Source organism: Alexandromys fortis, unplaced genomic scaffold (assembly GCF_014885135.2).
Source record: "Alexandromys fortis isolate MF-2015 unplaced genomic scaffold, M_Fortis_MF-2015_v1.1 scaffold_56, whole genome shotgun sequence".
Classification (NCBI taxonomy): domain Eukaryota; kingdom Metazoa; phylum Chordata; class Mammalia; order Rodentia; family Cricetidae; genus Alexandromys; species Alexandromys fortis.
In genome coordinates this window covers 1,329,299-1,354,025 of record NW_026067935.1, presented here as the reverse complement: position 1 = coordinate 1,354,025, position 24,727 = coordinate 1,329,299, and the positions used below count along the sequence as shown (strand labels likewise).

The 24,727-nt window shown below is 55.1% G+C and overlaps 1 protein-coding gene across 1 annotated transcript; it reads left to right on the top strand.

Moving 5' to 3' along the window:
* The first annotated feature begins 939 nt into the window (after positions 1-939).
* Mmp17 (matrix metallopeptidase 17) lies at positions 940-24,150 on the top strand. The gene is made up of 10 exons (XM_050146622.1): positions 940-1,224; positions 11,167-11,299; positions 11,571-11,700; positions 12,019-12,302; positions 13,033-13,209; positions 15,373-15,472; positions 18,491-18,573; positions 18,665-18,817; positions 21,452-21,709; positions 22,244-24,150. The coding sequence occupies exons 1-10, from the start codon at positions 955-957 to the stop codon at positions 22,531-22,533; spliced, it is 1,878 nt and encodes a 625-aa protein (XP_050002579.1). The 5' UTR covers positions 940-954; the 3' UTR covers positions 22,534-24,150.
* Positions 24,151-24,727: the final 577 nt, after the last annotated feature.

Genomic DNA, 24,727 nt, shown 5'->3' with positions numbered 1-24,727 from the left:
TAAACAACAGACTGTAATCCTAACAACACCAACAGTAAAGAGAGACCGATGGGAGAAAGACTAGGGATCCAGCTGCATCCCAAGGTTATAAGAAGTTGAACTGGGGGCAGAGGAGGGGTTGAACCCTGTCCCCTAGCCCAGCCAGTTTCCCTCTGTCGCTCTGCACACTGTCACCTGCTTAGGAGTTATTTTCTCTGGACCTCAGTTTCTTTGTGTACAAATTGAGAAATATGGTTTCCACCTCTAAAGGGTTGTGAGAAAGAAAATTTTTTTTTATGTAAAGTGCTGAGCGGATGCCAGATCCCAGCTAATGTGAGCTATTCATAGCCTCCCACTCGGTCGCGGCTCAGGGAGAGAGAGCCGGTCCAGGCCGTCGGCAGCCTTGGGGGTTCACTCCCCGCACCTCAAAACTCAAGTTCTCCTTTCTCACACCTGCCGCAGACACTCAGCCGCAGAAGCCAGGTGCTTCCTGGCGCACCAGGGTAACAAATTGCTCTGCGCTCCGTGCTCCCTGCAGGACTCAGGTGTGCTCTCGGCCTCAGCCCCTCCCATCCTACGCCCCTATTCCCACCCACGCTCACCCATCCCATCCCACGCTCCCTCCTACGCTCGTCGGAATCACACTAACCCCCCTCCCCCCACCTCCGTTCCCTCCGCATCGGGGTGCTCACTCCCTCTCGCCCCAGGACTCTGTGGCCCGCGGGCTCCCCCGTGCGCCCATCATGCGCGCTGCGGCGGTCTTCCAGGTCTTGAGTGACCTGGAACTGGACCGGGAGCTCTAGCAGAAGACCGGGGATCTTGAACACTCGCACCCTAGTTTCCCCGCTTCCCTACCTGGAGCGGAGCTCCCGCTCTCAAAGAGGGCAAACCCTCGGTGCGGATTATCCGGTCCCGCCCGTGAGGGGGGCCCCTTTAAGGGAGTGGGCGGGGTGATTCTTATTAGCATACATTAGCATGGCCCTGCCCCGGAGGCGGGCGGGCGGGCGCGCGGCTCAGTCCCGCGGAGCGGAGCGGGCGCGGAGCCGAGTGAGGCGCGGGGATCCTCGCCACCCCGCCTCGGAGAGCGGGATGGGACGCCGCCCGCGGGGACCTGGATCTCCTCGGGGACCTGGCCCTCCAAGCCCCGAGCCCAGGCTGCCGCCGCTGCTGCTTCTGCTCTCGCTGGCGGCCCACGGGGGCTGCGCAGCGCCCGCACCCCGCGCAGAGGACCTCAGTCTCGGGGTGGTGAGTGTGCGACGCGGGCACGGGACTCCGGGAGCCGAGTCCCCGGGCTCTCACGAGGTGCAAGAGAGAAGGGAGACTAGGAGAGGTGCGCGGATCCCAGGCGCGGCGGACCCATTTCCAAGGCAGGGAAACTGAGCCTGGGACTCGGGCTGAGCGGGACGCACGCTTGCAGGTGTAGGAGGACAGCGGTCGCTTTCCCGTTCGGTGCGATCTTGCGTCGCAGCCGCGGGCGCCCCGGGGAGGTGGTCGCCCAGCTGGAGCTGGAGCCGGGTCCCTGGTTAAAAGCAGCTCCACAGAGACCTCTGGCGGGGTGACCGGCGTCACAGTCGCTCGGAGCGGTGCGCCCCGCGAGCTTCGCGGCCGGAGTGGGAGGTCAGGGGCGCGCACCGCAAGCCGGGGACGCGCATGTGGGCGTCCGGAAAGCCTGGGGTTCCCGACTTTGCTCTGCTGACGATGTTGGGAGAACCGCCCGCTCGGCGTGAGTGGAGCGACCCCCTCTCCTTCCTCCTCCACGGGAGCGGTCGGCCTTGTCCCGCCGGTGCGGGTGGCAACCTCTGTCGTGTCAAGCCCGCTGCTGTCCCCGGCCCGCCAACTCCCAACCCTGCTGCTACCTTAAGACCCGAGCTTAGCGGGGCACCCTTGTTTGGGGGCCGCGGTGCTTTTTCCCACCTCTCGTCTGCCCTCCTGACCCAAGTCCCCGCAGGAGACCCGGAAGGTTTTCGAGCAGACTTTATGGCTCCGCAGGCCCGCGAAGCCTCTGCAAAGGCGCGCGCGGTGGATAAAGCCCTCTTTCGAGGAGGAGGCCCCGGCCTGGGCGCCCTTGATCCTCTGAGATCCAGAGACCCAGCCGGGCGGCTTCTTGCCCGGCACAAGCTAGCCAATATCCTAATGGGGTCCTGGCAGAGTCCCCTCTCCACGGGCGGTTGGCAATGGGGACTCGTAAACCTTTAGGTCTAGGCAAGGTGCCTTGGAGATGTCAGGCTGGAGGAGACACTGGGGCGGGCGGGAGCAACCCCCTGTTTGGCAAGACTTGCCCTGGATCTGAGTGAGAGGCTGATTCTGCCACCCCCAGGCCTCTGTGATGGCAGCGGCCCCATGCTTTCTCTGCCCACTTGCTGACAGACGCCTAAGGGTCCCCTAGGGGTGGCTTCCTCCCACTCTAGTGGTCTCTAAAATAGGGGTTCCTCACACTCCTATTCCTGGGCTTTCATAGCCATTCTCCCCTGCTGCCACGAGCAGTGGGACATCCAGTCCCAGTTCTGGGTAGGTGACAGTAGAGCCCAGACCCCTTCGTGTTCCAGTTCTCAGGGTGTCTCAAAAAGGACTGGTTAAGGGAGAGAGGACACCGAGGTGGAGTTTGGGCAATGGAGTCCCTGACCAGCCAACTTCTCCTTTAGGCCCAGTGCCTTTAGGAAGTTTTGTAACAGCCAGACCTTGGAGGTTGGGGTGGGGCTGGCTCCTCCCCCTGGCACCTGTGGACCTCATCTACTTTTCCCCTCCCCTGTTGAGTTCCTGAGCACCCTAGGGTCACCGGCCGATCCACACTTTGAAGGTCTCACTGAGCAGGGCGCGTGACCGCAGCCTTGTCAGAGGAAGCAGAACCCTGTCGTCCAGTTCTGGATAAAGCGGGAGGGTGCAGCAGGCATCCCCCTTCCCAGGACAATATCCTCCCGGGTGTGGGAACCCTCATCTGCCTCTCTTCTGTGGTGGTAGTGGGCGCCCTCTGGTGGCCCTCTAGGAGATGGCACCTAAGAGCTTGGGGCACAGGGGCTCCGAGCTGCAAAAGATGGGCGGGCTTTGGGTGGGAGCATTCTGATGCCCCTCAGACCGCCCTCTGCGGGCTGTTGAGCGTATTCAAGTCTGCAGGCCTCCGAGGAGAAGGGCGCCTTTGTTTTTGTGATCAACCGCTGCCAGACAGCGCTGCACCCACGGCTGGGCCGGGAGGGGCCAACGCCAGTGAATAAAGCCCAGAAGAGGCCCCAGGCCCCCTGGAAGGACACCGGGGCTGTGCCTCCTCACAGCCTAGTGGGCCTTGTTTTGTTATTCCGTTTCTTGAATGGTTAATGCCTCACAGCAAAGTGTGCAACCCCAGGGAAGGTTCTGAAAGAGTGGCGTCCTGACGGCCCTTTCAGATGTCCAGCTGGGTAGCCATGGGGAAGTGGACAATTTTCACACAGCCAGATCAGGCCCCAGTTCTCACACCCTGCGGTTCTCACTCACAACCTGCCTTGGAGACTGTTTGACTGACTGGCGTCACCCCCTTATATTTCATTCACAAATGTCAGATCGCTCAGCCAGGTCTGGCTCCGTAGGGCATGCTGTGTGGCTGTGTCTCGGCAGCGCCAAGCAGTCTAGGTATCTGGGGGCCCGCCGGCTGCTAGGGGTCCTGCTAAAGAGCCCCTTTCATGCTGGCAGCTAAACAAATGAACCCCGGGAAGTTTCGACTCTGGGTTTTCCTCCCACAGCAGTCTCTCCTGTTGCTGGTACCACTCAGGCTGGGCAGGTTCAGATCTTCATCTCACTATGCCCACAACTGAAGGCTGGTGTGCTGGAACTAAGGATGGCCGTGGATAAGTAAAGACCCTGAGGGCAGGGCCAATGGTGACAGGCAGAAGCAGGGACATGGAGTGCAGGGTTGGCCTGTGTGTCTCCTCCTGTCCTGATCTTAGCTCTCCCTGCTGCCTGCACTCTTTCTGGGCCCACGAAGAAACCCTCCTTATGTCCATAGCTATGCTCTGGGAACTACAGCTGTTCGCTGTGGACCCAAACCAAGGTGGCGAGGCAGCAGTTGAACATAATGCCAGACCTGCATTTACAGGCATTCACCGCGGCTGCCCAGAACTGAGGCAGGAGGGTGGTATGAAGGCCAGCATGGACTCTCGAGCAAGACTCTGTCTCAGAAAGTGCTTGCCTAGCATGCACACCCCACTGGCTGCCAGCCCCAGCCCCACCGAATAAGCCAGGCATGTTGGCACACACCTGTAATCCCAGTGCCAGGAAGCAGAGGGAAAAGGATATGGTGTTTAGGGTCTTTGGCTACATAGCGAGTTCAGGGCCAGCCTGAGCAACCTAAGGCTCTAAAAAAAACAAACAAACAGAAAGGACCAGTTCTGGGTATGGTGGTGTATGTACCTTTAATCGTATACTCCTAGCACTCAGGAGGCAGAGGCAGATCTGAGAGTTCAAAACCAGCCTGTTCTACATAGGGAGTTCCCAGGCCATCTAGGGCTACTAGTGAGACACTGTCTCAAGAAAATAGAAGATGATGCTGTCTGTCATTGTTATACTGTCGTAGTTACTTCTCTGTTTGAGAAAACACCGTGACCAAGGCAGCTTAGAAATGAAAGCATTTGATTGAGCACAGTTCCAGACGGGTAGCGTTCATGACGGCCGGGCTGAAGCCCCCGTCTCGGGTTGCAAAGAACACACTGGGAATGGCAATTCTTTGGAAACCTCAAGCTAGGCCTCCAGTGACACACCTCCTAATCCTCCCCACACGTTTCTACCAACTGGGAACCAAGTGTTCAAATATATGAACTGGGGCTGGGGTCACTTTCATTCAAACCACACCGCGTAGGTCATTTGTCTAACACATGAAGGACCCGGAGTTTTGTCCTAGCACACACAGAGAGAGAGAGAGAGAGAGAGAGAGAGAGAGAGAGAGAGAGAGAGAGAGAGAGGAGAGAGAGGGAAACAAGTCTCAATGTTCACTACTTCGTGCTTTGCTTCCATTTGAGACAGGGTCCATGGCCAGGTCCATGGCTGACCTGGAACTCACAGAGGTCTGCTTGCCTCTGCCTCCTGAATGCTGGGGTTAAAGGTGTGCATGTCCACACCCAGCCACTCTGTGGATATCTAATGTGAGACCCATTTACCTAGATCTAGGCTGAGTCCCAGGCTGCTGCTTACCTGCTCTGTGACCAGCTCATAGAGCCTCAGTCTTCTCTCTTGGCAAATGGACCCATAGGAACAGCCTGTTCTTGCGGGGAAGCCGGACTACTTCAGAAGGCTTTCAGGGCGTTGTCCAGTGAGGAGCCTGCTGGGGGACTTCTCAGGGTGTGTCAGATGCCTGTCGCCTTAACTGTAAACTTTAAACTTTCAGTACTTCCTGGCCTTGGGTCTGTGTGCAGGCTAGTGCTGGTCCAGGAAGGAAAAGACATCTTATACATGCCGGGCACCTGGCTCCCAGCAAAGACGAGATGGTTATGTAATAGGCATGCATCCCCTCACAGCTCCAAGTCCCACTCTGTCCTTGTCCCCAGACCCTTCACCCCTCAGTAACCATCTCCTTCCTAGGTGCTATACCTAGCTACTTCCTGCATCAAAACCTTCACACCAGGACTTGCAGTGGTGGCGCACGCCTTTAATCCCAACATTTGAAGGCGGAGGCAGGCTGATCTCTGTGAGTTGGAGGCCAGCCTGGTCCACAGAGTGAGTTCCAGGACAGCCAAGGCTACACAAAGAAACCCTGTCTCGAAAAACAAAAAACAAACAAAACCTTCCCACCGTGAATACTCTCCCCAGGGCTCCTTATAGACAATGACAACCCCATATCTGCCCAGAACAACTTCCCCAGAGTGTCCATCTAACTGTCCCCTCTGTCACATCCTTCCCTTCCCTTGCAGTGGTTACGGGGTAAGCCCAGAAGCCAGCCAGCTCCAGCCTCAGCTCTGCACTCCCATACTGTGTGACAGGGGTCGGTACTCTGTGCTTCTTTCTCTCCGTAGTTGGTAAAATGGGGTAGCAGCAGCACCTACTTCGTCGGGCCGACTCGCAGTGACTTACAGAATACCCACTGTGCATGACGGAAAGTGCAGGAAAGAAAAAAAACAGCGCCCACCATCCTCCCCACATCCTGGGGGCTGCGTGGAGCTTTCCACGTATTTCACAGGCATTCAGTGGCCCTTAGCTCAGAATCAGTGGAGCATCTGCCATCAGGACGAAAGTGGCCAGAGACAATGTGTGCATGGTCTCCGCTAATTTTCCCCTCCGGGACAGATCCGCCCTGGTCTATCTGTCTCCCTTCACAACCAGCCCTTGGTATAGTCAGAAAGGCCCAGGCAGGGGACCACTCCGGCTATCTGCTAAGATCTTTCTTTATAAAAGGGCCACGCAGGGCTGGAGGGAGGTTCATTTGGTTGGCTAAGTGCTTGCCAGGCAAGCGTGAGGACTCAAGTTCAACCACCAGAAACCGCTGGAAAAGCTGGTCATAGAACTAGAGAGATGGCCCAGCAGTTAAGAGCATATACATTTGAGGCCCAGTCCTACAGCAAGTGATTCACCACTTCCTGGAATGCTAGCTTCAGGGGACCAGATGCCCCTGGCCCCCTTGGGCTTCTGCACTCATAGACAAGTTACCCACTCACAAACACATTAAAAAAATATATTTTTTAAAGCTTGACTTGGTGGAAGATTCTTGGTTTTTTTGTTTGTTTGTTTGTTTGTTTGGTTAATTGGTTGATTTCTCAAGGCAAGGTTTCTCTGTGTAGGCCTAGCTGTCCTGAAACTTACTCCTTAGACCTGACTGGCCTTGAACTCAGAGATCCTTCCACCTCTGCCTCCCAGATGCTGGGATTAAAGGTGTGTGCCGTCACCACCTGGCTGTGGACCATAATTCTGGCACTGGGGAGGTAGAAACAAGAAATCCTTGGAGATGCTGGCCGGACAATCTTACCTCATTGGTGAACTCTGGGCCAACGAGAGACCCTGCTGCAAAGGACCTGGACAGTGTACCTTGAGGGTCACCCCCAAGCTTCTCCCCTGGCTTCCACACAATACATGCTCATTAATAAAGAGATGAGCCATGGATCCCATTGGCTGCATAATGTGGACAGTTTCCTTGCTCCTCGGGGTCTCAGATGCCTCACCTGTAAGGGTTGGAGGGTCCCCACTGGCATTGCCCTTACAAGGGCCTGAGGGCTTTTATATGGGGGAAGGTGGTAAATATGAGGAGTGGCCAAAGGTGGCACTGCCTATGGCCCAGAGCACCTACAGTTAGCATATGTGGTATGAATGATATATAGCATATATCATTATCATATATCTATCAGAATTGGCCCTGTTCCTGTCACAGGTTGGAAGGACAAGAATCTGGATTCAGCTTCCAGGCCTCAGTTTCCCTACCTGTGAGATGGGGCTGGTGGCATCCATTTGCCTCCAACTGGTGGGTACAGTTAGAGAGGGATGGGGCGGGGTGGTCGTAAGCTTAGTAACAGTCCAAGTGCCAGGCAAGGTCTGCAGGCTCCTGGGGGCCACAATGGCATCTGATCAAGGCTGTGGGCAGAGCTGCCCAGATTCCATAAGACAGTTGGGTAAGCCAGCGCAGGGATTGGGGTGGCTCTATAAATTTGCTAAAGCCATCTGAAGGATTGTAACACTGTACATATTATGCCTTGTTAGAGCTGTAAAAGGATACACATTGTGTCAAATGGTGATAAATGCAACAGCAAGATGAGAAAGAGGAGGGGGCTAGCGCTGACTGACTGCTTGTGTTTACATCTGTGCTGGAATCCCGGGACTGTTCAGCCAACCTCAGTCATGGTCTGAAGTAATGGTCCAGTTTCCTTGACTGGGCTGGGAGGAAGGGGTGTCTGCCCTGGGGGGGGGGACTCCCCTTCTCCTGGCCCCACCCTCCTCCCCAGTGGCCTTCTGGAAGGTTCACCCTGAGCCTCACAGCACCCGCCTGCTGCAGCCTCCGTTGCCCTGGAGACAGCGGTCTGTCTCCGTGGCGACAGTGGAAGGAGGACCAGGCAGGCAAGCAGGGCGCTGGCGGCCCAGGACAGGGTGTGTGAGGTCCTGGCTCAATAGGTATTAGAGGACAAGGGAGAGGAAGCAAGGAAGTCTTATCTCTGGCCATCCTGCAGACAGGGAGGTGGGGAGAGGCTTTCACACCTGCAGGGGTCAGAGCAGGTCAGATGGGGGTGACAAGGGACTGCCTCGGTTCTCTAGCTGCAAGCTGCCAGTCAAGGCTGCCTCTTCTGCAGAAACCTTGTCCTCTGCGTGGCTTTTGTCAGCCTAGGCAACCCCAAGTCCTCTAGGCTAACTGCCTTCTCAATGGCCCGTTATCCTCATTTGACATTTATCAGGTTCTAGTCCCAGATGATAATGGGAAGCTTATGTGAGCGTTTGGGGTTCGCCCGCCTGGAGATGGATGAGCTGGCTGCCTGTGGCCTCCACACACCCATCCTCTGCTGATGTATGACTTTGGTCAGTTGGCTGCCCCTTGGGTGTCCACCTCAGGCCAGTGCTGGCGATCACCCACCTCCCCAAGCCAAAGTCCACTTTGGTCAGGCCCTCCCAGGACTCAGCACTGTGGAGAAGGCTCCTGGATACAGGGAGGGGGCTGCCAGCATGCAAGAGGGTTAAGCTCTCTCTTGGTGGGGGCAGGGCATCCGAGATTGCAGGTGCAATGCTGCCAAGCCCAATTACGGTCTGTTCTAGACAAGCAAGGGCTACCATCCCAGCCTCCAGCCCCTGCTCTCCATCCATGTGCACTCTCGGGAGGGGGGCAAGGGCTACCATTCCAGCCTCCAACCCCTGTTCCCCATCTATGCACACTCTCAGGAGGGGGATCCATTCTCTGAGGAAGCTTCGGGGGCTTCCTGTAGGAAGGAAAGGCAGCCATGGGGCCCCGCGTCTGAGCTGTGAAAACGTGTGTGCGTACGCAGGTGTGTTCTGACACGTGAAAACAGCTAAAATGTTAAAACAGTTTTTGAGAGGAGAGCTCTGAAAAGGGTCTCGCCAAGATGGCCTCCTTACAGAACCCAAAATGGGGCAGTAGAGAGATCTGGGCGTGTGCCCAGGGCATGACTCTCACTTTCCGGGCTGCTTGAAGGTCCTGCCCTTCAGCCTTAGAAACCTGTCCCTGGCATCCCCATACACACCAACAGGATATAGGACGGGTTGGGGTGGGATGAATTGTGAAACAGAGAAACCCCAGCGAGGATACATGTTATGCAGAGAAGAGACCTGGCAGGCACACTGCATATGTATGCAAATTACATCATCCAGGCTGGACCTCCTAGCCTGGGCAGCTTGCTTCTGTTTGACGCTCCAAGGAGTCCCGGGAGATGAAACCCAGTTCCAACCACATCCACTGGACTCCCAAGCAACCGCTCTCAGCAGCAGTAACCAGTGCAAGAGAGGAGTCTGGGTGACGTCCTTGGGATTGGAGAGTCAGGGAAGGACTTGAATAGGGTGGTATTTTTTTTTCTGTGTGTGTGTGTGTGTGTGTGTGTGTGTGTGTGTGTGTGTGTGTTCATCAAAACAGAAGTAGGGTGCTGGGCGTGATGGCCACCACTTCAGTGCCCACCAGCACTGGGAGGCAAAGACAGACGTGGAGTATCTTAGTGAGTTCAAGGCCATCCTGGTCTACATAGCATATTCCAGGGCTACATGGTGAGACACTGTCTCAAAAAGGCTTGGAGAAGCTGCTGGAGAGATGGCTTTCTGGTTAAGAGCACTCCTTCCTATTGCAGAGGACCTGGGTTCATCCACAGCACCCACATGGGGCTTTACAACTACGCAAAGCTCCAGATCTGGGGATCTGATGCCATCTTACCTCTGTGGACAACAAGCATGCTTGTGGCTATATATATCCATGCAGGCAAAACCCCCTCACACAAAATAAAACATACAATTCTAATTTAGAATAAATTCTTTAAAAAAAAAAAGAGTACTTATTGCTCTGGCAGAGGACCCTAGTTGGGCTCCTAGCACCCACCTTGGGCAGCTCACAACTGCCTGTTAAGTCCATCTCAAAGGGGAGCTAGTGCTTCTTAGGGGATTGAGGTTATTTACATACATGTGCACACACACACACACACAATCACATAATTTAATTTTTTTGTGGTCTTGTTTGGTCAGGGTCTCTCTGTGTAGCCTTGGCTGTCCTGGAACTCCCTGTGTGGACCAGGCTAGCCTCAAACTTTCAGAGGTTTGCCTGCCTCTGCCTTCCAAGTACTAGAACTAAAGGCGTGCACCACCACAACTGGATAACTAAACATTAAAAAAAAATAGGTAAGGATAGTGCTTACCTAGCTGACCCAAAGCCCTGGGCCCAATGCTTAGCACCACACGAAACAGGCATGGTAGTACGTGCCTGTAATCCCAGCCCTTGGGCAGTGGGAGCAGGAGGATCAGAAGTTCAAGATCATTTTTGGCTGCAAGGTAAGTTTGAAGCCAGACTGGACCACATGGGACCCTGTCCCAAAAGAGTGGTGTAGCTGGGTGTGGTGGCAGGTGCATTTAACCCCAGCACTTGGAAGGCAGAAGCAGGCTGATCTCTGGGATTTTGAGACCAACCTGATCTACATAGCCAGCCAAGACTATTCGTTAAGACCCTGTTTCAAAATTGTGTGTGTGTGTGTGTTGTGTTGATGAGATGGAAGGAAACAAGTCTACAGCTTAGATTTGGGCCCCGTGTTTGGGCCCTTCTTGAAAAGGAGGGTGGTTTTGGCTTAGAGCATCCTGCCCTACAGGACGTCTGGGTCAGCTGGAGCCAGACAGGTGCATGCAGCAGGCAGAGTCCTTGTCACAATTGGCATGTGGACTGTAGCGCCATCTAGTGGTTGCTGGCAAACATTGATGATGGCTTATAACCCGATTTATTTTATTTTATTTTATTTTATTTTATTTTGGTTTTTCGAGACGGTTTCTCTGTAGCTTTGGAGCCTATCCTGGAACTAGCTCTTGTAGACCAGGCTGTCCTCGAACTCACAAAGATCCCGCCTGCCTCTGCCTCCCGAGTGCTGGGATTAAGGGCATGCGCCACCACCACCTGGCTCTTATAACCCGATTTAAAGGACAAGGATGTTGGGATGGAGCTAGGTGGGGGTGGCCAGGGTTCAAGCGGCATTTCCCCTGCAACAGTCATGAGCTTGGCCAGCTCCTCCTCTTCTGGGCTCTACCCTAACAACCTCTTGCTCTGCCCTGTGTCCCCAGGAATGGCTGAGCAGGTTCGGATACCTGCCTCCTGCAGACCCAGCAACAGGACAGCTACAGACCCAGGAGGAACTGTCCAAGGCTATTACTGCCATGCAGCAGTTTGGCGGCCTGGAGACCACCGGCATCCTGGGTTAGTTTTCTGGGAGGCACCAGAAAGCTTCTTGGTCCCACCAGGGCTGTGCCAGCCTGGCCATACCCACCCTGGCTACCCAGGACCCTGAAGTTGGCCACTGAGAACTCGGACTAGCCAGAGCCATGAACATGAATGTTACCTTAACCTGGTGGGGGATAGGTGGGGCTTGAACACACCTGGCCTTGAGGCCATTGGCTCTGAGGGGCCATGGGGTCTTTGTTGGAGAGGTGGGATGAGGTCTACCTGCTGTCCTATGTCTACCATGCAGATGAGGCCACTCTGGCCCTGATGAAGACCCCTCGCTGCTCCCTTCCGGACCTGCCCCCTGGGGCCCATGCAAGAAGGAAGCGACAGACTCCGCCACCAACCAAATGGAGCAAGAGGAACCTTTCTTGGAGGTGTGTGGCCGGGGTGAGGGCTCCCCAGGATAGTGTCTCTCTGTCTTTCTACCACCCCTGGGGCCAGACCAGCTCAGAGAGGATCCCACCAGTGTGTAGACTGGATGGAGGGTGGAGCAAGCCCTGAGATGCAGCCTGCCCGTGCCTTCTGGAGAGCTGGCATTTCCTGAGTCCTCTGGACTCATCTGTGTTCATCTCCTGGGGACTAGAAAAAGGCAGATGTTAAGGGAACATTGATGCCAAGGCAATATTTTACCCCAGAGGGAGGTCCGTAAAGACCTCAGGGACAGCTGGCCTCTACTCTGACCCTGCCCCTAGGGTCCGGACCTTCCCACGGGACTCACCCCTGGGCCGGGATACTGTGCGGGCACTCATGTACTACGCCCTCAAAGTCTGGAGTGACATCACACCCTTGAACTTCCACGAGGTAGCGGGTAACACTGCTGACATCCAGATCGACTTCTCCAAGGCGGACCACAATGACGGCTACCCCTTTGATGGCCCCGGGGGCACAGTGGCCCATGCCTTCTTCCCCGGTGACCACCACACGGCAGGGGATACCCACTTTGATGATGACGAGGCATGGACCTTCCGTTCCTCAGGTATGTAGGGGGTCAGTCCTGAGTATTTGGAACCCTGGGCCTGGGCAGCCCCTGTGGGCCCTGCGGACCCCACAGTAACACCCTGAACCTTTTAAAGATAGGTGCAGCCGTGGTGGCTCACAACCGTCTGATTGTGGGATTAGATTCCTTCTGGTGTGCACGAAGACAGAGAGCACTCATATACATAACTACATGAATAAATAAATCTTTTTTAAAAAGGTGCAGCTGTCTCCCCCAGAACGAGTCCCAGGTTAGACTTAAATAGTTGAGTCCTACTCCACTCATAAGTTAGCCACTAACTGAGACCTGGTGGGCCGTTCTCATGATCTGATCCACCGAGCGTCTGCAGGTGGCTTGGCAAACCAGCTAATTCCCTGCCCAGTGCGCTGAAACCCAGATCTCTCAAGTAGGATCTTGGGGTGACAGCTATTGTATTTGAGCCTGGAAAATCCTGCCAATCCTGGGATGTCTCCACTATGGTCAGACACTAAATGGGCTGGCTTCCATACCGTGGCAGTGTAAGATACCCCTGGGAAGCCTCTTCCTGCCACACAGGGCCTCCATCGGAGCCCAGCATGATCTGAGCAGGTCTGCAGTACTCACGTGGCTAGCTGGAGCCCCCAGCACAGCCAGGATTCAGGGACCCTCTGAGCACCGGCTCTGTATTCCAGCCCCATCATCAGTGACGGGGTTCTGTCCTCCCCGGCTCATGCAGCTTCTGTGTCTCCAGATGCCCATGGGATGGACCTGTTTGCAGTGGCTGTCCATGAGTTTGGTCATGCCATTGGTCTGAGCCATGTTGCTGCCCCAGGCTCCATCATGCAACCGTATTACCAGGGCCCCGTCGGTGACCCACTCCGCTACGGGCTTCCCTACGAGGACAGGGTGCGTGTCTGGCAATTATATGGTGAGTGTCCCCAAAGCCCAGTATGGACCACATGGAGGGCGGTGCTAGGGACAGATGCCCCAGGTAGTTGTATGTTCTGTTTATGGCTGTGCCCTCTTAGTCTAGAACTCTGTGGGCACGTGACATCTGCTGGAAACAGAACAGGGGAGAGAGGAGGGGAGCCCAGGGTGTGGGACACAGGTCTCGGCCTTCTAGTGCTGTTCCCCCTGGTGCGGAGAGCCCCAGGGATGTTAGTCAGTCCCTCAAAGAGCCTTGGCAGCAGTAAAGATAGATCCAGGCCTTCGAAGCACCGGGTCTGTGCTAAATTGGCCATCTGATTACATGACTCTAAGGGAGGAGGAGTGCTGGGTGGGCTTGGGTCAGGCAGCTTGTTCCGGATAGCTCATAAGAATGAAAGAACAGCCGGGCGGTGGTGGCGCACGCCTTTAATCCCAGCACTCGGGAGGCAGAGGTAGGCAGATCTCTGTGAGTTCAAGACCAGCCTGGTCTACAAGAGCTAGTTCCAGGACAGGCTCCAAAAACACAGAGAAACCCTGTATCGAAAAACCAAAAAAAAAAAAAGAATGAAAGAACATCCCTACAGGATTCAGAAGAAGCAGTTTTCCCAGGATAGCCCATAAGACTATGAAGATATCCCTGTAGGACCAAAAGGCAGGCACTTTGCCCAGAATAGCCCACAGGACCAAGAGGTAGATAGCTTGCCAGGGTCGATCTGTGAGGGTGAGAGGCAGGCAGCTTGCCTGGTGTAGCCCCACAGGAGTATAAACAGCCAAAACAGGACCAGAATCTGGTCCAGGGCGGCTCCCGGGTCACATCTGGAAATAAGTAGAGGTGTCTGCCCCCATGTTCATCCAGGAGATGATACTCTGGATGGGGTGGGAGATGTGATGTTTAATATACAGAGGTGATGTTTAATATACAGAAACATTTTCCTCTCTGAATAGAGCCAGCCTGGCCCCCCCATCCTGCCACTAGCTTCATTCTGCACTCCCCCAATCTGCTGTTCCATGCCCCACCTCCCCACCCCATCTCTGTGGAGTTTTTTTGTTGTTTCGGTGGTGGTGGTGGTGGTTTTATTTATTTTGCAGAATTTCCTTTCTTATGTGTGAGTGTCTGAATATATGTCCATGCACCACACGCATGCAGGTGCCCACAGAGGTCAGAAGAGGCCGTCAGACCCTCTGGAACTAGAGTTTCAGGCAGTGTGGGTGCAGGGAACTGAAACCAGGACCTCTGCAAGAGTCGCAAGAACCCATAACCGCTCAACTGCCTCTTCAGGCCTGCGGGTCACTCCTTTTTATGCGTGTGCATTTCTTGCCCTGCTGGTGTGTGTGTGCACCACATGCATGCCTGCTGCCCCATGAAGTGTGGAAGAGGGCGTTAGATGCCTTGGAGCTAGAGTTAATAGGCAGTTGTGAGCTGCCATGGGGGTGCTGGGAACCAAACCCAGGTCCTCTGCAAGAGCAGCTGGTGCGCCTAATGGCTCAGCCACCTCTCCAGCCCCAGTGCTGTTTCTAATGCAGTAAAATCCCTCATCTCCACATGTGTCACAGGGCTGTTCAGGCGCCACCCTACCTAGGTCCACAACTTTTGCCACCCTGAACTAACCCCAAGGGACTGTCTCTGAGGATTGCCTGAGGTGTGACACTCGGAGGAAGGGGAGCCATACAGAATGAGGCTTTCTGTGGCTAGTGGGTTTGTGTGTGTGTGTGTGTGTGTGTGTGTGTGTGTGTGTGTGGTTTTTTGTTTTGTTTTCCCCAAGTGTGGTATTTTCAAGGTTTCTCCCCGACCGGAGTCAGGCCTGGTTCCTTTCCATGGCTGAATGAACTCAACATTGAGCACAGGGTTACTTCCCTGTCAGGCTCTTGTGACCAGTGCTGTGGACCTTGGTGTGGAATTCTTGTGGATCACCTGGCTTCCATCTTTCAGGGGTGTCCACCCAGGACCGTGGTTGTGAGGGACAGTGATGCTCTCCACAAGTTCTTGGGGCACAGTATAGTTCACAGGACTGCTGCTGTTGTCTGCCCCACCTAGATACCCATCTGGCTGAATGAGCAGAACTGGGGGCCCCCAGCCTCACAACCCAGACTGCATGCCCAGGGCCGCAGGATAGGCCGGTAAGACTAAGGCCCTGGGTTGAACACACACTTTCTGTCTCCGCAGGTGTGCGGGAGTCCGTGTCCCCTACTGCACAGCTGGATACTCCAGAGCCTGAGGAACCACCCCTCCTGCCGGATCCTCCCAGCAATCGGTCTAGCACCCCGTAAGCCCCGTCCCTTGTCACATTACCTTAGCCAGCCTGGCCTAGTTCCCTGCTGTCCCCACCAAGCACATAATACCCAGGATAGCCTGGGATCCTGAGGAAGGCATTGCTGTATGTGCTGACTGGGCCCGAGGGGCGCTTTCTTCTCTTAGACCTCCCAATAGGAGACGGGACGGGAAAGAACCCGCTACCCCGTGGAGCTACAATGAACCTCAAATAGTCCCTCTTCTATAGCCTGGTTCACAAAGCCCAGGACCTGGGGGCTAGGACATCTTGCAAACAGTGGCTTGTTTACTTTACTGCCAGTCCCTCTGCAGAGCTGACTGAGAGCTGCGCTTATGCAGACAGTTCCCCGGCGCACATCTGTGCTGTCCCTGGGACTTGGGCTCTCAGTACAGCAGTGCACAGTGCACACCTTTTGTTTCTCAGCCTGTCCCTTCTCTTGTCTGACCCCAACCCCCACACCCTGGACCCCCTTGCTGTGCCCACACTCATCTACAGTTCAAGTGCTGGAATTGTAGGTATGAGTCAATATGATCAACCCACTGTTATTTCCTATCTGCTGGAGTGTGTGTGTGTGTTTCTTGTGTTGGACATTAAACCCAGGGCCTTGTGCATGTAGGGCAAGTGTACCGAGCTATGCCCCAAGCCCTGTGTTGTTGGTACTTTTTGGTTTGGTTTGGTGTTTGAGACAGGGTCTCTTGTATACTAAGATGACTTCAGACCCCCTGTGTAGCTAAGGATGACGACAGCCTTGACCCTCTCATCCTCTGTTTTCCAAGTGCGGAGACTACAGGCGTGTACCACTAATCCAGGTTAATGCAGTGCTGGGAGCTGAATCTTGGACCTTGTGCATGCTAGGCAAATACTCATCCCCAGTGTGTGTGTGCGTGTGTGTGTGTGTGTGTGCGTGTGTGTGTGCGCGCGTGTGTGTGCGCGCGTGTGTGCATGTGTGTGCGCGTGCACATGCGCGCATGCGCGTGCGTATGTGGTTGTGCATGTGTGCACGCACACACACACATTTGGTGTGGGTACACAGTGTGTATGGAGGTCAGAGGACAGCTGGTGGGAACTGGCTCTCTCCTTCCACCATATTGATTCAGAGACTGAACTCTGGCTATCAGCCTTGACAGCAAGTCCTTGTAATGAACTGAGCCACCACACTGACTCTCTGCAGATTCGTTTCAGGTAGGGTCTTACGGTGTAACCTTGGCTGGCCTGGGACTTGCTGCATGACATAGGCCAGCTTCACAATCATGAATGCCCTGCTTCTGTCTCCCGCGTGCTGGTGTTCAGACATGAGCTGAATGAAACAAAGCCACACGTTTGGCTTTGCTGTTTCTTCTTTTTCTTTTAACTTTCATTTTTAAGTGATAACTGAACCCAGGACATTCTATCACTGAGCTGTATGTCTCTGCAAGAATCATTTCTCTCCTACCAACCCCTCCCACCCAGCTCTCTAGGTCACCCATGTGTGACACTGCCTGAGGGTTCTGCGTTGTGACAAAGGGAGAGTGTCCTCATGCATGGCACACTACTGTGTGTGGCCCTGGCAGGTGGTTTGCTGGGAAGCCCTCTGCCTCAGACCCTCAGGACTGGCCGTTTCTCAGCAAATGGACCACGCTGTCCTCAGGGCTCCTCACACTTGCTGTCCCTGACACAGCTCTGCTCTCCGTCCCCTTGGTGTCGGGTGATGCTCTGGGGCCCGTGTTTGCATACTTAGCATTGTGGTCGACAGGACCCTCTCAGTCTCGGGCATGTAACATGGTTCTCCTGTCTGCAGTGTGCATCAGTGAACACTCACACCCCAACTCCTACCCACAGGGTTCTGTGCTGAGACACTGACACCCCGACTCCCACCCACGGGGCTCTGTGTGCTGAGACACTGACCTATCTGGGAAGCCGAGAAGCTGTTCTGCCCTTCCATCAATTTTAAGGGTTTTTTTTAAAATCGTGTGTCTGTGTGTGGCTGCTTGCATGGTCCTATAGTGCCTACAGAGGCCAGAGTCGCTGGAACCCCTGGAGCTGGAGTAACAGGCAGTTCTGAGCTACCCAGCGCGAGTGTGAGGACCCGACCTGGGTCTTAACCACTCAGCACTTCCTCTAGCTCCTTTCCCCCTCGTTTTAGACAAGGTCTAACTGTGGAGCCCAGTGTTGTATGACTCCATAGGGAGTTATGAAAGCATCTCTTCACCCTAGATGAGGCCCCCACAGCAGACCAAAGAAAAGGATTTGAGTCTAGAATAGTGAGCCAGTAAGTTTTCCAGGGCTACTTACAGGAGCAAGCGTGAGGGTTACTTCCTATACGAGTATAGATGATGCAAAGACAGCTTCGTGACTGAAAAGCCCACCCCAGGCTGAGTGAGAACTAAAAAAAGCTGTATCCTTGAAACCTCTGGCAGGTAGCCAGTTGTGACATCTCCTCTGCCCCAGCCGTCTCATGTAACCTTAGGGAGGGGCCTGTGACTCTTATAAGTTTCAGGAACTTTACCTGAGACTTGGGAGTTTTGTTTCCCTCCTAAGTCGTAAGGACTGCCCCTCCTAGGAATGTTATTTCTTTCCCAGGCAATTGAAACCCAACACCTGAGTTGACCAGACAATAGCGATCCCCCTGCCTCAGCCTCCTGAGTACAGGACTGTAGGCCTAGTGTGGCCACAAGCCCGACTGAAGCTCACATTCTTTGCTTTTGTTTTGCTTGTCATCGTTATTGGTTCGTTTTGGGTGCTGTTGTTATCATCTGGTGTTTTTAGGTTTAGGGGATTTGGCTTTGGGGTTTTGAGTCAGTCTCATATAGCCCAGGCTAGCCTCCGACTCACGATGCAGCTTATAGCCTTATGGGGCCCTCATTCTAATTGCCCTTTCTTGCCTGGTGAGCTCCGTCTACCATGCGGACACAGGTTTGTTGTGGGTCCTTCCAGGATGCTCCCCCTCATGATTCTGGCAGCCGTAGCTCAGCTGGCTGCACTGCTTGGGTCCGGTGCTCTCCCTCTCAGACCCTCTCACGTTCTATCTTGCAGGCCCCAGAAGGACATGCCTCATAGGTGCACTGCCCACTTTGATGCCGTGGCCCAGATCCGAGGTGAAGCCTTCTTCTTCAAAGGTAACCGACCCTGGGGGGCCCTGTGGAATGGAAGGACAGATCTCCATAGCCACACCAGGCTCCTGCAGCCACCTTCCCTTCCATCACCCAGGCAAATACTTCTGGCGGCTGACCCGGGATCGGCACTTAGTGTCCCTGCAGCCAGCTCAAATGCATCGCTTTTGGCGGGGCCTGCCGCTGCACCTGGACAGCGTGGATGCCGTGTATGAGCGTACCAGCGATCACAAGATTGTCTTTTTCAAAGGTGAGTGAGCTTCTCTCCTGGGCCACAGCTGGCCATGGCCTCCCCCTGTGCTGTCTGACCTGCTTTGGCCTCCCCTGCACCCTGCCAACCCTTGGCTGTAACCTTGCACCTCCAGCCTGGTTGGACGAGCAGTTTGCTCCACCAGTCTGAAGAGCAGCATCCTTGGATGTGTATGGAGGCCTACTGTCGTCTCATCCTGTAGGGGGCGCTGCAGATACACAGCAAGCCAAAAAAGGAATAAAAAAAAAAAAAAAGGAAAATCTCTGCTGTGGCCTGTGTAGAGCAGAAGTTGGGGGTGAGGTAGGGTGTGAAGAACTCCTCCACAGGAGAGAGTTTATTCAAAAAAGCAGTAGAGTTAATGGGACAGAACAAATTACGGCAGGCGAAGTCTATCTAGGGACCTGCATTGAGCAGAAACCCCAAGAACAGAGTCCAGGTCAGGTCTGCAGCCAGTGTGAAGACCCCCCCCCCAACGCAGAAACATCCCTTCTGAGTGCAGAGAACTAAGAGAGGCCATGAAATGCAAGAGGAACTGTGAGGCCACAACCCCTAGCAGCTGCCTCAGTCTAGGCCACCCTACCCTGTCCCTAACTCGGAAGCAAGGCTCCTAGCCTTCACTGCTGGCCTCAGATGGGATATGTCTCTCTGTCCTCCTCTATCCCACAGAAAGGGAAAAGAGACCTGGGCCAGGAAGGTAGCACATTCCTATAATCTCAGCACTCAGGAAGCTGAGGCAGGAGGGTTGCTGCAAATTCCCAGCCTGCCTGGGTTACATACTAAGACTGTTTCCCAAAACTTTGGGCGCTGAGGGCCTAGGGATATCATTTCATCGGTTGAGTACTTGCTTAATGTGCACAAAGCCCTGATTTTGTGCCCCCGCATTGCATGCACCGGGTGCATTAATCCCGACACTTGGAAGTTAGAAGCAGGAGGATTGTAAATTCAAGGTCATCCTTAGCCAGGTAGCAAGTTTGAGACCAGCCTAAGTTAGGAAGGAGGAAGCCAAGGCAGGGGGAGGAGGGAAACACGTGTGAGGTGTGAGCCTCCTGGGCCCATGCACAGGGAGACATGGACGGACAGAAACCTGGGGTTGGTGTGAGCAGCGGCTCGCCCTCAGCTCAAAGTTGCCACCATTCTTAGGTCACCCTCCCAGCTCAGGTCCCCCTGAGGGCACTGAGCCAGCATGGCCTCAGGTCACTTGATTTGATGCCATGATAAAATACCCGACAGAGACAACTTAAGGTTTTGTTGTGGCTAACAGTTCTGGTCCATCATGTTAGGGAAGAAATGGGTGGCCGGAGGATGAAACAGCCGGTCACAACCAGTCACATCGTCCCCCTTAGTCTGGGAAGATGGAGCTGCTGCTCAGCTCCCTTTCTCCTGTTTATTCCATCCGGGACCCCAGCCCGTGGGACAGTGCTGCCCACATTCAGGGTGGGTCTTCCCACCTCAGCCCACCCGAGATTAACATCCCTCATCGGCACGCCCAGCGGCTGGATTCTACCTGCTATCAAGATGACAGTGTTAACCATCATTGTGCCTTTCCTTTTTCCCACACAGGGTCTCACCGTGTAGCTCTGGCTGGCCTAGAATTCACTGGGTATCCCCAGGGTGGCCAGTATGTTTTTCCTCTCTGGGACATTCAGTTGAGACTGAGCTGTGAACCCCAATACCAGTTGTTCCTAAGCACTGCTCCCCACCCAAGCCAATGAGGTCACAGCGACTGTGCCTTCATCTAGTCCATAGACACCCACTCCTTCATCACCAGGTTCCCAGCCAGGATCTCCCTTACACGGTGGTCTCCAATCTAGAGCACTCTCTCGGGCCTTCAGTATCTACCCACCCCAGGTTTTACCCCTCGTGTGCCCTATGTGTCCTGTAGATCAGGAATATCACCCACGGTGTCCTGACCCATCCCATTTGTTGATGGTCTGGACATACTGTTTCCACTCTGGAAACAGCTAGAGCATCTTGCCCTGTGTTCACCCCACACACTGGTACCCCTGGAAGGAGCCTGTCTGGTCCCAGCCCACACATCTTTGTTCCCATGGAACCCAACGGTTCTTCAGCATCTTGGTTCATAAAGTCTCACAAAGAGACCTGCATCTCACTTGTAATTAGGCCTCAGACTGAATGCCTTCTGCCATAAGATGGCCATACCTGGCTTAGGTTAGTGGCTTAGTTGTTACGTCACCAGCTTAGCACATATTGAAGACCTGGGTTCTAGCCCTAGAAGCCCATAAACAAGGCATGGTGGTACCTGCCTTTAATCCTAGCATTCAGGAATGGAGGCCAGAGGGTCAGAAGTTCAAGGTCTTTGAGACCAACACGGGTCATATGAGACTCTGTCTCAAAAGTGGGGAGGGAAGGTCCCTACCCTTCATACATAACACTCACAGAGCAGAGTCAATTGTCTTGGTTCCTTGTCTCTCAGTGACTGCCAGAGTAGGAACTGATTCTCAGACCCACACCAAGATGTGGCAGGTGCTCATTAAATGTCAGACAGGACTCCTCCTTGACTTGGTGACATAGGGTAACTACTTTGTACGGCCCCTTGGGTGAAGATGGGGGACACCGGTGAAAGTCAAGGCTGGAGCCTTTGCCGCAGCCTATGGCTCTTTCTCTCGCCACCAGGAGACAGATACTGGGTGTTTAAGGACAACAACGTAGAGGAAGGGTACCCGCGACCTGTCTCCGACTTCAGCCTCCCGCCAGGTGGCATCGATGCTGTCTTCTCCTGGGCCCACAATGACAGGACTTATTTCTTTAAGGACCAGCTGTACTGGCGCTATGATGACCACACACGGCGCATGGACCCTGGCTACCCTGCCCAGGGCCCCCTGTGGAGGGGTGTTCCCAGCATGCTGGATGACGCCATGCGCTGGTCTGATGGTGAGCGCCAAGGCAGGGGACAGTGCTGTCCAGCATGTTTCCTTGACTGTAGATAGGGGATTGTGATGGGGTGTGGGGGCGGGGTTCACTGAAGCATACTTAACCTGTCATGAGCTCTGAGGGGTTCAGGACTTCACCCCTCTCCTCAGCCCCCTCATGGGCTCTGCTCCCTTCTGCCACCCGCCCTGACCTCCTACTTTTCACTCCATACACACACAGGACTTCCAGCCTTTGTACATTTTCCTTAGAGCACCTGTACCCTACTTGTAGCCTCCCCTCCAATACCAAAAGAGATGCGTGCAGAACCGCTGCGGGGCAAACTCCAGCAAGGAAGAGTGGAAGTTGACAGTCTGTCCCTGTGTCCCAGAGTCTCCTACAGATGCCCAAGTCAGGCTCATGCTACTGACAGGCATGGCCCAGACAGCCTGTCTAAGCCCCCCCCCCAGCCCCTGCAGCTCCGTATACAACCGCAGTTCTATACAGAGCCTCCCTGTGTCTGAGGGACCAGCTCAGCCACTCTCCTGTACCCTACAGGTGCATCCTATTTCTTCCGAGGCCAGGAATACTGGAAGGTGCTGGATGGCGAGCTGGAGGCAGCGCCTGGGTACCCCCAGTCTACAGCCCGGGACTGGCTGGTGTGTGGCGAGCCGCTGGCAGATGCGGAGGAAGTCGGGCCTGGACCCCAGGGCCGCAGTGGGGCCCAGGACAGCCTGGCAGTGTGCTCCTGCACTTCAGATGCACAGAAGTGTTCATGGCCATCTCTACTGCTGTTGCCGCCACTGCTGTGGGGCGTGTGGACCTCAGTCTCCGCAAGGGCATCCTGAGGGCAGTGCCGGCCTTGCGGATCAAGGAGCCGAGGAGGGCAGGGACATACCGGCCAGTAGTCAGCAGGACTTGTACTCCAAGCGCCCGGTCCTTCCTTCCTTCCTTCCTTCCACCAAATCCAGGGGTGCTGTGCCCTCTGCTGGAGTAGCCTCCAACTGGGACAAGAAGTCCCACCAGTGGCATCCATGCGCCCTCCCCCCCTGGAGCAGCCATAGGCGGTGCTCCTTCCTCTTTTGCACACCATGCTGCTTCGTCGCACCTTACTGGGCTGCTCACGCCTGGCTTTCACATCCCGGGGATGCCTTGTCCGCACCTGAGCAGCTCTGGTGTCGGCTGCAGGTGGGCTGATGGGGACGGGAGGTCCTCACAGTGTCCATAGGGGCCACGGCCCCGGTTTCATGAGAGAGTTGATGGCCCGACGGGGAACGGAGTGGGGGGACAGGGTACCTGCCCAGCGGTCTGATCCACTGCCATTTGCAGCAGCTAGAGCCACATCTGCCACTGCAGAGGACCAGTCACACTCGGGATCTACAGATGCTGGCCAGGCGCTTTGCTCCAACCGTCAGGAGCACTCGCCTCGCCTCATCTTAGGCCAGCTGTTCTCAAGTGGAGGCGACGTCCTGTTATCTCCCTCTGCGTGGCCAAGAGAGAACTGTGGGTCTCCCTGGGGTGCTGTGGCTTGGGAGTGTGCCTGTAGAGACATCTCTCATCTCTCCTGCCCCATTGCTTCCGCAGGATGCCCCCATACGGTTCTGGGCTGAGACCCCGCAGCTTAGACTTGTGGTTGTCCCCTCCCCAGCTGGGGAGGGGCTTCTGCCACCTGGCATCAAAGTGGGGGTTCAGTTAAGGAAGGGTGGCTTGGTTACCCCAGGCCCTGAGTAGGGGAATGGTACCTGGCAGGTGGCACACAGGGGGACTGGGAAGGGGCAGCTGCAGGGATACTCAGCACGGCCAGGTTAGTAGTGTCCTGCAGGGCCGTGACGATGTCAGCTCCTGGTCCACCCTGGCCTTGGAGGTGGAGGAGCTGTGGAAGAATTGCTGATCTGAGAGACAGACCTTCATGGTCCAGAAAGGGCCTGTAAGCTAGGACCAAGGAGCCATCAGCTACTGGGAGCTGGTTCTGGAGCGGGATGGGCCCGAGGGACACACACATACAGCCCAGGGGTGGAGCCACCCATGTAGGCATGGACATGTGATGACACACCCCTCTCCGACTGGTCCCATCTCAGGTAAGAAAGGCTTCTGCACACCCCGGCTCACACTTCATGTACGCTCAGCACTGGCGCCACTCCCTCCTAGCCCAGGTTCGAGCATCATCTGGAGGAGTGAGCAGCCCGCCTGATCCTACGCCCATCTGCCAGGCTAGACAGGACAGAGTGTGGGTCTGCGGTGTCATCGGGGCCACCCCACTCTGCCCTCTATCACAGCACGCTCCTATGATGTCCCGTGTTGTCCACCAGCCTGAGGACACAGCCGTCCAGTACGGTAATGGGAAGAGTCCTAGGGGCCCTTGTTACATGGCACTGAAAGTCAGGGCCTGCAGGCTGGAGCTGTCCAGAGGCTGGTGTCTCACTCATTTTAAAAACCCAAACTCTAATAAATTTTTTTCTACACTGGACAGGTGGCAGTTCAGTGGTGGGGCACTTGGCTAGCCTGCCCAAGGCCTTGGGCTTGATCTCCAGTACAAAAACTTGTTTGTATCTCTAGTCTTGAGTGAAACAGTCAGCGGGCATAGAGTTCTCTGAACCACCCCTGCCTCCATTGCTGCAGCCAGGGGGTCTCCCAGGAAGAGAAAAGGGGGTAGGTGCCAGTGCCCTGGCTCCTGGGCAGTGTGGGTAGCTGGACCCCTGTTTTGTTTTTGTTTTTATTGAGAAAAAGAAAAAAAAAGTTTCCACCTCCTCCCAGCCTCCCATTTCCCTCCATCTCCTCCCACCCTTCTCCCCCTTCCCCCACTCCTCTCCTCCTCCCTCTCCAGTCCAAAGAGCAGTCAGGGTTCCCTGCCCTGTGGAAAGTCCAAGGTCCTCCCCCCTCCTTCCTTGTCTAGGAAGGTGAACATCCAAACTGGCTAGGCTCCCACTAAGCCTGATCATGAAGTAGGATCAAAACCCTTTGCCATTGTCCTTGGCTTCTCATCAGCCCTCATTGTTCGCCATGTTCAGAGAGTCTGGTTTTATCCCATGCTTTTTCAGTCAC